The following is a 14452-nucleotide window of genomic DNA, read 5'->3' as shown; positions in this document are numbered from 1 at the left end:
AAGGGAGGGAAAGAAAGAGAGAAGGGGGGGAGAAGAAAGAAGGGGGAGAAAGGAAGCCGGAAGACGGGAGAGGAAAGAACGGAAGACGGAGGGAGGAAGGAAGGAAGGGCAGGACGGGACGGAAGGGTGAAAGGGAGAAAGCCTTGCTCAGGTGTTATTAGGGTTTGTCGCTGCTTTGCCCCTGGCCTCACCGAGCGCTGCGTGGCCCCGCAGAATAAGCTCCCATTTTCAGCACACACTGAGACGGCTGATCCCAGACCGAATTTAACCGTAGCTTGTTAAGGAGGCCGAGGCTCGGCCTTCGTCCTGAACCTCCTCTGTACGTCCTACTGTGACAGACCTACAGCAAAGCAGAGGGAAGCATCGGTCTCCTGAACACCACCAAGAGGCTTATGACAATGGCCGTGTCTCAGAAAGCCTTAAAGAAACCAGTGACATTGATGGGGACCCAGAAACACACAGCCTAAGAGGAAACAGGTAGTGGGAAGAGGAATTAATGAAAAGGACAAGAGCTGGATGATGACGGGATAAGAAGGTACAGGCCCCTTCCAGGCAGAGGCGCTCATGACCCGCAGAGCGGGCTTCTCCAGGCCAGGGCTGTAGCTGAGGGGCCGAGAGGCAGGCTTCCGCTCCCCTGGAGGGTGTGCCAAAGCACCCCAGGACCCGCACCACTCCTGTCCCCAGCAAGGTTTCCACTTCGATTATCATCATTAATCATGGTAACCCATTCCAAGGCATAAGTGCCCGTCGTAGAGCTCCATGCTTCCCAAGACTGGTTTCATTAAGCCCCATGACTACCCTGCAAGGTGGTATGCTCCTCCCGTTTTATCAGTGATGAGATGAAAGATCTTATAGCTGGGAAGCTCAGGTCTTTGGGGTCCTAGAGCCATACTCCTGACCCCTACACTCTATGGCCTCCATTCCTGGAAGTATTACAGAGCACCCTTTCTAGGCTCCACCTAACCCCAAGGATAATCATTAGAGACTGAGAGGCCATCCCCACCCTCTGGGAACTCACGTCCGGGAGGGATGGCCCGCCACACCTGCAAGTCCTAAGGCCTCCCTCAATCCCAAGACATGCTAAACAGCAGGTGGATTTAAGGAAAGCATAAAGGAAAAATAAAGAGATGGAAGCAGGGAGGGAAGGAGAGGAGGAAGGCATACCCCAGGTCATCAGCCACAGGAGCCAATCACACAGCACGGCACAGATGCCACGCAGATTCCAGAAGCTCTCACCCAGCCCCGCCGACGACAGCTCCATCACCACAGAGATGGTTTTCTCATTAGCAAACATAAAGCGGACACGTGGAATGTGTGGCTCTTGTCTTAAATCAACTCATTGTTGGTGCTTTTCCGGTGAGCCCCAGAACGTGATGGCAAGTGGAGCTACTTAAGGAGAGATTTCCAAGCACGGAAGAGGAAGCTCAGAGCCGCCACCAGCCCGTCCTCTCTTCCCCACTGCCATCCCAGATCCCTGCTCCGCCCCGCTCTTAGCTCCTAACTGGGCCAGGCTCAACTCATGCTTACCAGGGGCAGGAGGAGGCGGGGCGGCAGGAACATTTTCACCTTTAGAGGCTTCGCATTCCTTCAGCCTGGTCTTGAGAGCCAGGATTTCCCGGCGAATGGCAAGGACGTTGTTTTTGTCTAGCGTCTCCAGCTTCTCTACCAGGAGAGTCATATTCCTTATCTAAGGAAATAAAAATTCAGAGCGACTTTATATTATTGTGCAATTTCTTTCATAAACATTCCAGGGCGGAATTTGTCACTTAGTGAAACATTGCTAGAGAATACACCCGAGATTCTCCTGAATGGTTTCATTTGGAAGAATACATTTTATGGTTTAGCGTGAACGCCTGTCACATCTCAGGCAGATGTGTGTGACAAGAAGAAAATGGCAAAGATTTTAACAGATTTAATAATAGAGCACAGGCTCAGTCTAAGCATCCACAGAGGTCCATTAAAGTTCGTTTCTAATAACCTTCCCTATAAACTCGTGTTTACTCATGTTGTATTATAATTAAGTTTCTAATGAATGGTGAGCGCCAGAGAAATCTTCAAGTCTGAAATATGTAACTAGAATTCTCAATTGTAGCTCATGTCATGACCGCTCTAGTAAATTTTCACTGATGTGAATTACTCAGCCAAAACATTAACGCGATGGTCTTTATCCATGGAGAATAAAGGCTTCACCAAAACATACTCACAAGAGACTCCTTTAAGGAGGGTTGCCAGTATGTGAAGAAGGGTTCCAAGAGGGATCAAGGATCACATGATCATTCAAGAGGAGAAATAGACCAAGCAATTCCAAAATCAGGTAAACTGTGGTTTTCTAGGCCCATGAGCATACATCCAGAACAGAGAAGGCACCTGATCTAACCTGGCCATGGAGTTGTTCAGAATTATAGCATCTCCTTCCTAGAGACGTTTAAAGGCCACTTGGTTCTGGGGCAGGACGACTGGATGACACCTGCTCCTCAGTGAATATGGTCCCATCACGCTGAACTTAGGTTCAAAGACAGATGTCCACGGAAAGCAGAACACGGAACATGCCATGTGGTCAGGCAAAAGTGCAGAACTGGAAGTCAGAAGAGAGCTGTGACCTGGTCCCAGCACCTGCCCACTGAGGAGAACTTATTATTAAAGCTCTCAGAAAGGGGCTCACGCCTTACCTCCACTTCCAGCTGGTTGACCACAGTTGTACTTCCAACAACGCTGCCCTTCAGCTGTGTGATCAGTTTCTCCATCTCCTTCACTTCTATCTTGATCAGCTCGAAGTCCAGTTCGGTGTAAGAAATGGTATCCTTTTCCATGATCTCTACTCGGATGGTTAGGTTGGAGAGCTTCTTTTCATACACGCTGATTAACTGGACATACTCCCTCACCTAAAAGGGAATCAAAAAGCTAAGTCAAGGGCGCCTGGGTGGCTCAGTGGGTTAAGCCGCTGCCTTCAGCTCAGGTCATGATCTCGGAGTCCTGGGATCGAGTCCTGCATCGGGCTCTCTGCTCAGCAGGGAGCCTGCCCCCCCCCCGCCGCCTACCTCTCTATCTACTTGTGATCCCTCTCTGCCAAATAAATAAATAAAATCTCTAAAAAAAAAAAAAAAAAAGCTAAGTCAATTCCCAAAGTGATACCATGCAGTCTTCCTCCACTGCCAAGCTCCTGGGGACTATCTGATTGCTGACAATCTTTTTCTTTTCCTTTTTTGGTAAAGAAATGGATCAAAAATATATTTGAGTAGGGTTTTTTTAGTCTACCTAAAGCAAACAAACAAAAAAAATTTATTACAATTGGTGGGGTGGATTTTGCACTAGCCTAGACCAAATATAATTTAGCTTCAGAGTCATCATGCACAAGTATATTTTAATTTCCATTTTAATGTTTGAAGATATTAGGTCTCCAGACTAAATTGGTTTCAACCAGGCCCTCAATGCATACACTGTGTCTAAATCAGGGTTTCCCAACCTCAGCATTGTTGATATTTTAGGCTGACCATTCTTTCGTCAGGGGTTGGGGAGGTGCAGCTTCCTGGCCGCTAGATGCCAGTAACACCCATAGACCATTCAGCTGTGACAACCAAAAATGTTCCAGACATTGTTAATGTTCCCTGGGAGCAAAATCACCACCAACAACAACCCCCTCCCTCCATCTAGAAACACTGCTCTAAATTTAAATATTTTCTAGAAGAGGGAGAAATGCACTAAGTAGAATTCCTTCTCTCACTGCCACATGCATTGAGTTTTGAGCCCCTCTACCTTTCACAAAGTGGCATAAAGACCCAACTTTACTCTATAATACATGAGTGTATATGCAACTGTCAAGTGCACATTCCATTAAACGCACCTACATTTATTCCAAGAACTGATTATTGCAATCAGACCTTTACACGTTTGTCGCATATATTTGAATGTCTGATCGTTAAGTTAAAATACTTGCAAAAATTCCCTTGTGGTTTAGTGTATAATTGGAATCTCCAAATGGATTTTCCAATAAACACATTTGGTGGTTCTTTTTTGTATCTGATTTCTGAAAGAAATGCCTTGCCTTTTTTTAAGGACCTGCTCATTAAAAGTTGCTAGTTTTACATTCTTTTTAAAAATATGAACATAAGTGATACTTTTCCCCAAACTGTGCTAATGTCAAGTAGCTGATCCGTGGGGCCTGGATGAATTCTGAGCCAGATGTTGGCCTATAATCTTCCTAATACCAAAGGCAGCCCTAACTTCTGTCATTTTAGCCCTTCCACTTAACCCCACTGTGCAAATTAGAGCAGACTCATAGGCCACAGACCTCAAGGGCTACGGCTTCAGGCAAAGAGGATTTTAATGAAAGTTGAAAACGCAGCCCTTGGCACTGCGAGTGTATTTCCTTGGGCAACTGATGCTCACTGACATCCGCTGTGCCATCACTCAGAGGCTGATAAGGCTGGTGACATTTTGGTGGATAAGGAGGTTAGGAAAAAAAAAAAAAAAATATATATATATATATATATATATATATATATATCTCCTAACGAGTACCCCCTCTCAAAAGTATAAATGCAAATACAAGGTAGCCAGGTTTTAATTTCTATAAAAATCAAGCATAAAACCTTGCCTGTGATAATAATAATAGTAATAATAATAATAAAGCACCAATCCACTGCAGAAATGGAAGTTTGCGAAATGAGTATTCTTGTTGGCATTTGGCCTTGCCAGCTCTTGGAACACATGAAACACCCTCTGCTTTCCTGGAACATGTTGGTGGCACATCACAGCTGTTGTTCTACAGAAACGAGTGATCCAACTGTCATCTCTGCTAAATAAAATGTGGCTCTCCTAGATTCTCGCTGAAAACCAAGGCATAACCTAGAGTTTGCCACCTATGAGAATGCGTGGCATGCCTCCCCTTGTTAAGCCACAAAATGAGGTCTCTACAGATCTTTTTGGGAGAAAATTTGAGGTTCCTTCTGCTGATATTTAAAGGAAAGATGGTTGATGTTTAGGAAAATCAGAATCTTCCACGGAGTTCTAAGAAGGCAGGAGGGAGCGGCACCTGGATAGCTCAGTTGGGTAAGCATCTGACTCTTGATTTTGGCTCAGGTCCTGATCTCAGCATGGTGAGATTAAGTTCCCGGCCCAGCTCCATGCTGAGCATGGAGCCCGAGCCTGCTTGAGATTCTCTCTCCCTCTCCTTCTGCCTCTCCTTCCCTGCCACCCCCCTACCGCTTGGGCACGTGCGTGCACTCTCTAAAAACATTTTTTAGAAGGCAGGAGGGAATTTGAGGACTTTCTTGACTTCAGTAGATTGTTCACACAAACTCTCCTTTACATATATGCCTCTCTAGCGTTGACAATGGGCAATTCTGAGAGCATCCAGTTCTCCCTGGAAGTGCAATGTCAGCAGAAGCAACCCGACTTGCCCAGAGATAAGCAGCAAGACTACAGATCTAGGCCTAAGAGGACACCTCCGTGTGTCAACATCTTTACTGCAAGCTCCTCATCACTACAAGTCTGAGCTAAAGATCATCTGTGCTTGCCCTCAGACCACCAACCTAACATTCCAAGCTTCCATGCTTTTTTGTTTGTGATGCATATACTACATCATTGGTCAGTTCTAAGAATTGAACTTTTGGGGGGGGGGTTCACTTTAGGATGTCTGTTGTTCTGCACAGTAAATGTCGTCTCATAATAGATAGGGATGTCACACAGCCAGCTATTAGACTAAAGAATCTGTCTGGCTCATGTTTCTGCCTCAAAACCTGTGGTCACAATTATGGCCAGATTATTTGAAATAAATAAATGTAGTTGGCAACATACCATTATTTTAATATATCTTTAACAAAGTTAGTTGAGCTTGAGTGGATGGTGAAGACATATGAGATACCTTGGAGCTAGAGCCACCTAAACTCAAATCTGCCTTCAGTACTTAGTAGGCAAATCACTTAATTTCTCTAAGCCTACATTCCATCCTATAAACTGGAGGTAAAGATATCAAGCTTACAAGAATATTGGAAAGAGTAGAGATAATGCATATTAAGAGCCTCACTTAGGGGCACCTGGCTGGCTCAGTCAGTACAGCATGCAACTCTCGATCTCAGGGTTGTAAGTTCAAGCCCAACACTGGGTACAGAGATTACTTAAAAATAATAAAGTCTTTTTTTTTTTTTAAAGGGGGCCTCACTTGCTGGATGTCTATAAACTGCAGCAATTATTAGAGAAACAGTGATTTCAGGGTTTTTTTCCATCTGACCTTTTTATTTATATTTCACCACACAAGACATTGTTCAATCAATCAATGTTGTTCGTTTTAAGTTGCCTAAATGTCTCCCAGACTGCCTCAACCTTCTTGCGCATGAGAATCCACTAGCGAATGTGTCCTATTAAATAAATTGCCCCAAAGGCTGTAGAAAGAAAATCCTGAGCTGCCTTTTGTGTCACCCCGTCTTGAGTACCAGCACAAGAGGACATATCATAAACAACAGAAGAGTGTAAAATGCTTTCAGCATCTTATGCAGAGGCAGCGCCGTCTTCCCTGTGTACTGACAGATAATGCATCAATGCAAAGCAGTCAAAACCCCCTTCTGCCAGCGCTTCCAGTCGGGCATTCCCTCCAGGCCTCCAGGTAAACGGTGATTTTCAAGACGACTTAGGGACAGCTGTAATAATTCACCTGCAAATTCAAAAGCCCTCTGCTGAAGAGATAAGTCTGGATTGAAGGCATGACTGACTTCCCGCATCTCTTCTCGGAGGCTGGTAACGGCACGGCCCAGAGAAAAGGAGCTGGGATGATTCTGCTGACCCAAATTTCTGAGCTGCCTCACCCAGCCAAGAGAGGGATGACCTGTCCATTTACATCTCTTGACCTTTATGAACCTCCATTTTTCCATCTCTGAAATGGGAAGAACACTGACCCATCTGCCTTAATGAGTCTCTTGAGAGTAGAGCAGACCCAGAAGCCTCTGGAAAAGCACAAGAGGCAGCAGTTCTTACTGTTGTTACCATCATCCGTCATGCAGAACTTAGGATGCAAATCTCAACAGGGAAGTCAATTCCTTTCTTAGGCCGCAATCGCGGATTTCTTGAGGTCCAGCTACTTATGCTTTCAGACTTAAAAGTTCTCCCACCTACTCTGCACTTCCTTCCAGCCAATTATTAGCAAGGCAGATGCCACCTGCCCCCTTTACAGGACTGGAATGAAATGTCCCCATACTCTGCACCCTAGCAGGTCGCACACTTCCCGGAGCAGCATGGGGTTCCAAACTGCCCTTCACGGTCCTGCCAGCAAAGAAGACATGCAAATCAGCAGCTTCCACTATTTCAAAGCAAATGACTCTAACTGAAAAGATCTTTACTTAGGATTTTCTTCCACTTGTTATGTTTTTATGCATAACTTCTTATCTGTACTTGATTATGCTGGAATAAGGCTATGAATATTAATGACTGGAATTTATAATTTAGTGCTGTGCCTTTTCTGCTGATTAATTCAAGGACATTTTATTTCTTAAGAAGCTAGGTTCCTAGTGTAGTCAAACACATTTTCCTGGACATTCATTCAAACACAGAATATTTATCTACCAATTCAGGTTGAAAGCAGGGTCTCAGCCTCATCATAATTTTTGTCTGAAAGGATAACTGTGCTAGATGTTAAGGGAGCTACGTTGAAATTTCTCAGGGAAACTTATTTGGAATCTTGTAGGAAAGCCAGAGCTCCTTGTAAATTAATGGAGTTGTATTAAATAATGTATAATGTGATTATAGCCTAGCTTGGACTTCACCTGTGCAGAAAATGGGAGCCTTTCTAATTGATTTTTAACTTGACTAAAAATGGAGAAGGGGTCAAAACTGGAATGCCAGGTCACATTGCTCCAGCCGGCTCAGAGAAAGGCAAACCCTGTGGGATGACTTCCTCAGGCTAGAGAAAAGTTGTAATGGGGGAGGGGGGGTTGGAGTCAGGGTTTTTCCCAAGGCTGCATGACCTCTTAGAACTGACTCAAATTCCCAGAGAACTCTTCTATTTCGGTCTAATGCTAGACACATCTAATGTAATGTTCCAGCTGAGACAACAGAGGATAGATAACACACAAGAGAGAGAATAAGAAAGAGACACACAGAGACAGAGAGAGTTAGAAGGAGAGACAGAAGAAGGGAGGGAAGAGAGTGAACTGGAAAGAGAAAATCAGAAAAAGAGAAAGGAAAAGAGGGAGAAAGATGGGAAGGTAAGAGGACAAGCTTCCAAGAGGGGAAGAGGAGAAGGAAGAGGAAAAAAAAGGAGGTGGGAGCTTTCCAAAAGTAAACAAAGATTAAAAAAAAAAAAAAAAATAGGAAGGAAAGGGAGAAAGATTAGAAAAGATGGACCAGGGAAGGGGAAGGAAAGACAAGGCAAAGCTGGAAGAAAGACGAGGAAGAAGACCAAAAGGAAGAAGAAACAACAGAACCAACAACCACATAAAAATTGCAGGGTTGGGTTTCACAGGGAGAGCTCAGGGCTTCTTTCCAACCACACGTGCAAAATACTGAGGTGAGTTTATCCGTGGCATTCACAGTCTCCAGCCCATTTTCCTCCTGTGTCCTCATTTCTCCTGCTCTAAAGAGCTCCGCAGGCATACGGTAAAGGAAATGCTAACGCCACCACAGGAGGCGAGCGTGCTGGTTTGGACACCATGAAGAAGGCTGCTTATCCAGTCCCAATAAAAAGGGTTTTGTTTTGTTGGTTGGTTTATTCCTATCAAGATTTGGTTGGAAGAGGAAGAAAAGCAACGCTTACTTTAGAAAGCTCTTTCTCGAACTTCTGGGAGAGAACGTGAGCCGTGACTTCCAAGCGTTCCACTCTCTGCACGGGAAAGGCGGTGTCTGGAAGGGTCACGGAGCACTGGCAGGTGCCACGGTCATCCTCGAAGCCGGCGAAATTGGAAAGCGACTGTAAACGGGAATAAATTCAGCATCAGTAATAAGCTGGGAAATGAGCTTTTTGGGAACGGGAGTGACAGAAATTGGCCTGTCAAGAGTGCTCAGAGGTAAGCAAGTGGAGTCCAATACATAAATGAATTGAATCGGAGTGCCTGGGTGGTGCAGTCGGGTAAGCGGCTGCCTCTTGATTTCAGCTCAGGTCTTGATCACAGAACCCTGATCTCAGGGTTAGATCGAGCCCCTCTGGGCTCATGCTCAGTGGAGAGTCTGCTTAAGATTCTCTCTCTCCCTCTCCCTCTACCTGTCTGCCCTTCTCCCCATTCACGCTCACTCTCTCTCTAAAATAAATAAATATTTAATAAATGAATGAATGAATGAAGAGGATCAGAGACATAAGCTAAAACTGCCATGTTCCCCAGGCAGTGATTATACTTAGTTCTGCCACATCTCCACCAGCCAGGCTAAGCCACTGTCAGACTCCTCTACCTAGAGGAAGATTCTCCTTTCTTGAGGAGGCTTCAAGAAAACTATTACTGTTCCCACATAAGGAAAGGGAGAGAAGGAACTGATGGGCAACCTACATTTGAATTCCGATTCTACCACCTAGTGGACACGAACCCTCTGTAAGTCCTCTTGCTTTCCTCAGCTGTCTAATAGAGATAACCAGCTTCACAGTGACATCCCCAACAGTGACTACGTAATGTAAACCAAGTCCGTGGCATGAGGTAGGTGATCACTCAATGTCACTTTCCCTTTCTTTCCATGCACCCATTTTCTTTTCCCTAACCCCAACCCAATGCCTTCCAATGAATGGAATGGGAAAACCATATCATGGATATGGAAAACCATCATGGATACGGGTTACAGAGAAAATATACAGTGAAAATTCACATCCTCTCTTCACCCAGGAGTTACATAATTAACATGCTTCAAAATGGAAACAAACCAGCCATTTTTAAAAGACTGAATAATGTGGGAGTTTGAAGGTTTTGTGCAAAAAAAAATTAAGTTTTCCAGCTTACCACTTGCAGAAAAGTCATTTTAAAATATTTGATGTTTCTTTAAGATATTCAGGCTCACACTTTGGTGCCGCTGCATATTTTAAAATGACAGGTTTGAAAGATCCTGTTTTTCCTTTGTCCCCTTTGAACTTCCCCAAGGGGATCCCAGCAAGATTAACATTTTTTTTTTTTTTTATTACAACTGTTGCCTTCCAGAGGAACTCTTGGCAGCCGACTGCCTGAGCTTTACAATGATCTCATCTGATGGCCAGGCCAAAGCTCACCTGTGGACCTGAGACTGAAATGTCTCTGAAACTACCAAGGGCAGAGCAATGGCTCACAGAAATTGAAGAGATGAGGCCGTACCTCTCAAAGTTTAGGAGGTCAGCTGGCTGCAGCTGGGACGGGGTGTTCTGTGCATTTAGTATGTATCAACCTCCGTGATTTCCAAACAAGCTGGATCTAGATGCTTCCATAATCAAGACGTATTCTGTCAGTGACCTCTGGACCAATTAATTCAGACTTTTTTGCAACTAAATCGCTTATCAATTTAACCTAATCTTCTTTAGGATGAGCAAACACACACACACACACACACACACACACAATGTTTATATACATATAGATTCCAAGTAAATTCTTGACATTGGTCTCAATTCCCTTTGCCAATCATGTCCCAAACCCACAGGAATTGGGGAGTTAGGAGGAGAGACAAGCAGGTTTATGCTGAACCCAGGGCTGGGTATTTGCCCAGGATGAAGAAGGCCTGGACGAGCGACCCCAGAAGTCTGCCAGACCAGCTTCCCTTGGAAGCAGCTTTATCACTCCCACCGAAACTAGAAAGACTCCCATTCAAGCACACCAAGGCTTTTACAGGAGGACCAACATAGCGTGAACTTCCAAAAAAACCAGCTTATTATACCAACTGTCTACCCTCAAAAAAATGTCTTGTGTTGCATTTTGACAAGGGGAGGTTAATTAGCCGCACAAGACAGGGTTGAACCACTCTTAGAGTTCACTGAAAAGCCCTGTCAAATCAGAAAATAGTGGAGATCATCAAAACAGTCTCTCGACAATCAACTAGAAACCACCAGCTAACAACTTTGAGTCCTGAAGTTCACCTGAAAGGCAGGCAAATAATTATGAGCCCTGCTGACAGCCATTCCACTGTCTTCTATTGAACATCTCTGTCCAAGCACTCTGGACTCCCCAGCTTCCAACCTGCTTATCATCAGCCCAGCGTGCGCAGCTGACATCAAAATGGTCCATAAGTTTGATCAGTGTCTCCCATTAGAGATATTTCTGCTCCTCACATTCAAAGACAATGAAGCTAATGGTGACGGGTCTCTCTCTTTGCAGCGAATGCTTAAACTCTACGTGAGTGTAACAGGAAGAAGGGGAGACACAAACATGCTCTTGTCCCCTTGGCCTTTGAGAGGGTCTGCAATCTCCCTTGTGGGGGACAAATAGGACCCTCTGTACCTTATAAGACACCTCACACTGATGGGGTCTCATGCAGCATGTGTTCAATTAACATTTACTGGTGTCTACAGCTCTCCAGGCCGTGGCATTAGGGAGACAAGTTAAGACCCAATTCCTGCCCAGTGAATCGGGCCCATTGTCACAAGAGAGCCTTCCTGTCCTCTTTTCAACAAACTCAAGCTCCTTAGCCTGATGACAAAAGCACACGACTTCGTGTTCTGACTCTGCCAGTCACGGTGTAGAACAAAGCATGGCGCCTTCTCTTGTCTGTGAAATGAGGACCCTGATATCAGCTCCTTCTTTGTAGGAGGATATCTGAGGCATGTGGAGCGCTCGCTCAGAGTGCTGGAGCTGAAGGTGTGACTCACATTTGTGATTTAAGGTTGCAATTGGCTCTAATTAGCAGCCAGGTCTAAGTGCCTGTAAAGATTCAAGGCATAAAATAATGGTACTCAACATTTTCAAAGTACAGAAAATGATACGTTTGGAACTTGCTCAATGACAGTTATAAAGGGGTTTTCCACCATTTTCCAAAGAGCTCATCAAGCTGACAGCCAGCCCTAGAAAATTGGGTTTATAGTAGAAGTGACACCTAGCCTGCTATAAAAAAGAAGTTGGGGTAGTAATACTGACTCACCAGAGGGAGATAAGTAAACCAGGAAGGAAATTAAAACCTCTAAGTACAATTTAACTACTAGTCCTTATCTACTTTTAAATAGTTATCTTTTTACCAGACAACAGACATACTGGATTTCCTGGGTTCTTGACCTATATTTTATTTTCTTTTATTTTAACTGGTCATCATCCCCAACTGCTGGTTTCTGATAGATGATGAAGGCTTCAAAATAAATTATTTATCATTAACTTCTTTCTTCAAAGTCAGCCAGTTCGAATTGTCCCCAGAAGTTACTTGTTAGCATCATGGAATAAAACAATGCATCTGATTTCTGGCTATGAAGACTATCTGGGCATATCTGTGATTCCCAAACTATTCTCCTCTTCAAAATAAGCTTTTATCTCTACTCTCCACTGCCCCAAAACCTAGAAGGCTGCCTAGGGAAAGATGGGGAAGAGGATGGGCAGACTAAGTCTGAGCTATGTAATCTGTTGGCTTAGTGACTTTACACCATTGATGTCACCTCTTTAAGCCTCTGTCTCTACATCTCTAAAATGAGACCATTAATTTTACGTATCTCTGCGCATTAAATAAGATAACACATCCTATGATATTATGTACTAAGCGAGCCCCATCATTTATTAGGCACTCAGTGAACATTGCTGTGGCAGTTTCTATCTGGGCCCTACCCAAACCATTCATTAATCAACAAGTTTCCTTTGCCCACATTGTTCTTTTATTCTTAAGATTTATTATTTATTTGAGAGAGAGAAAGCGCGTGTGCACAGGAGGAAAGGCAGAGGGAGAGGGACAAGCAGACTCCCCACTGAGTGAGGAGCCCCAAAAGAATGAGGGACCCCATCCCATGACCCTAAGATCATGAACTGAGCTGAAATCAAGAGTTGGGTGCTTAATGCACCAGGCCACCCAGACACCCCTGCATTGCACTGCTTTTGCCTTTGCTCTGATGGCAAAAAGGAAATTTCAGAAAAGCCTTCTCCTCCCATTTTCCCAATGATCCTTCCATTCAGACTCAAGCATGTCAGCAGCAACCTGACCTGTGAATAAAGATCATAAAAGTGCACAGGAACAGCCTTTGGGGAAGTTAAGGCTCCTCCATCCCAGGGCACACCGCAGCAAGGAAAGCCTGGGTCTTACAGAGCAGGGCTCCTACAGTGGCCCAGAGCCCACATGAGCTGGAATGAGGAAATGTGCCTCCCGACCCCAAAGTCTCACAGCTCCCTGCCTCTTCCCAGCAACTCAAAGACGATACAAAGAGGGCTCAGCTCCCAAGGAATGAGGCTCAGGACACAGCCTAGTAATGCGGCCTAGTTGGGACAGTCCCTTTCCAGCACATTCTTTGGTTCTTGCTGTTGTTGTATGTTTTGTTTTGCCTATTTATTGTTACTGCTGTTGTTTTGGAAATGGCTTTTATGATTCCCTATGGGGAACATCGAAGAGACTTAATACTCTTCTGGGAACATATCCACACATAAGAGCACTTTCCTAAAGACCTTCCCTACTTCTGTCATCCACCTCCTCCACAAACTAGGTTCAGAGAAACCTTCAGGGCTCCAGCTGGAGCACTGTAGCTCTCACTCCCTCGGGGCTATTCTCCATGGTCCTCAGGGTCCCCAGTGGGCAGCAAACCAGAGTAACTTTTCTGTATCTTCTGTTGGCAGGGCCCCTTCCCTAAGAGTTCTCATCTAGGATAGAACCTGGACATCTCTATTTTTAGAGTCCCCGTCTCACCCTCACCCCCAACCTCTGATTCTAAGTTGCAGCCAAGTTTGAGAACCTCTTTCAAGTTTGGATTCTTTCCCTAAAGCCCCCAGTGGAAGAACCAAGATGTCATCTCCCTGGCAAACAATTTCATTCTTTTACCCAGGTTTTCATTCATTTCCAGGGCACCAGCAGGTAACAAAGGGAGCTCTAAATCTGTTAGAGTACTCGGGACTGGCCATCCATGAAATTATATTCAGATCCCCAAAAAGCAAGAAGAAGGGAATGAACACAGCTCTTGGACTGTGGGGCATCCTCACCTGAGACACGGAGCCAAGGCTGGGACCAAAGCTGTTGTTGAAGCCGGATCTCAACACAGAGTTGGGGAAAGGACTGGAGGGGGTGCTTGGGATCAGGGGCTCCAAATCCCCTGGGGTCCGGCCAAGGACGAATGGAAGGGTTAGGAGGCAGAGGAGGCCTGACGTCATCTTGTGCTCTTAACTGGAGCCCCTGGCTTCTGCAGAGCCCAGGGGCTTCTTATAATGCCCAGTGGGGATTTCCCCACATATAGTTTCCAGGAATAGGAAGCCGCCAGGGAGCATGTGACCACCCCAGAAGGGTCAGGACACCCAGGAACCTGAGCCACTTTCACACCTTGTCACTGAGCCCCACTCTGGCAGCTGCCTATAGACCTAGGTATCTCCTGTCAAATATTAACTCAAATGTGTTTTTTTGATGCCCAATA

General features: G+C 45.0%; 1 protein-coding gene across 1 annotated transcript in view; it reads right to left on the bottom strand.

The window, feature by feature from the left end:
• OLFM4 (olfactomedin 4) overlaps positions 1-14252 on the bottom strand; it is a 22109-nt gene extending 7857 nt beyond the window's left edge. Inside the window, exons 1-4 of the mRNA XM_059377837.1 lie at positions 14028-14252; positions 8744-8896; positions 2670-2882; positions 1528-1687 (exon numbers count right to left, since the gene is read on the bottom strand). Coding sequence (XP_059233820.1) covers positions 1528-1687; positions 2670-2882; positions 8744-8896; positions 14028-14195 — 694 coding nt within the window. The 5' untranslated portion in view covers positions 14196-14252. The remainder of the gene's footprint in view (positions 1-1527; positions 1688-2669; positions 2883-8743; positions 8897-14027) is intronic.
• Positions 14253-14452: the final 200 nt, after the last annotated feature.

Source organism: Mustela nigripes, chromosome 15, assembly GCF_022355385.1.
Source record: "Mustela nigripes isolate SB6536 chromosome 15, MUSNIG.SB6536, whole genome shotgun sequence".
Lineage (NCBI taxonomy): Eukaryota > Metazoa > Chordata > Mammalia > Carnivora > Mustelidae > Mustela > Mustela nigripes.
The sequence above is the reverse complement of the archived record's forward strand: the minus strand, read 5'-3'. Positions and strand labels throughout refer to the sequence as shown.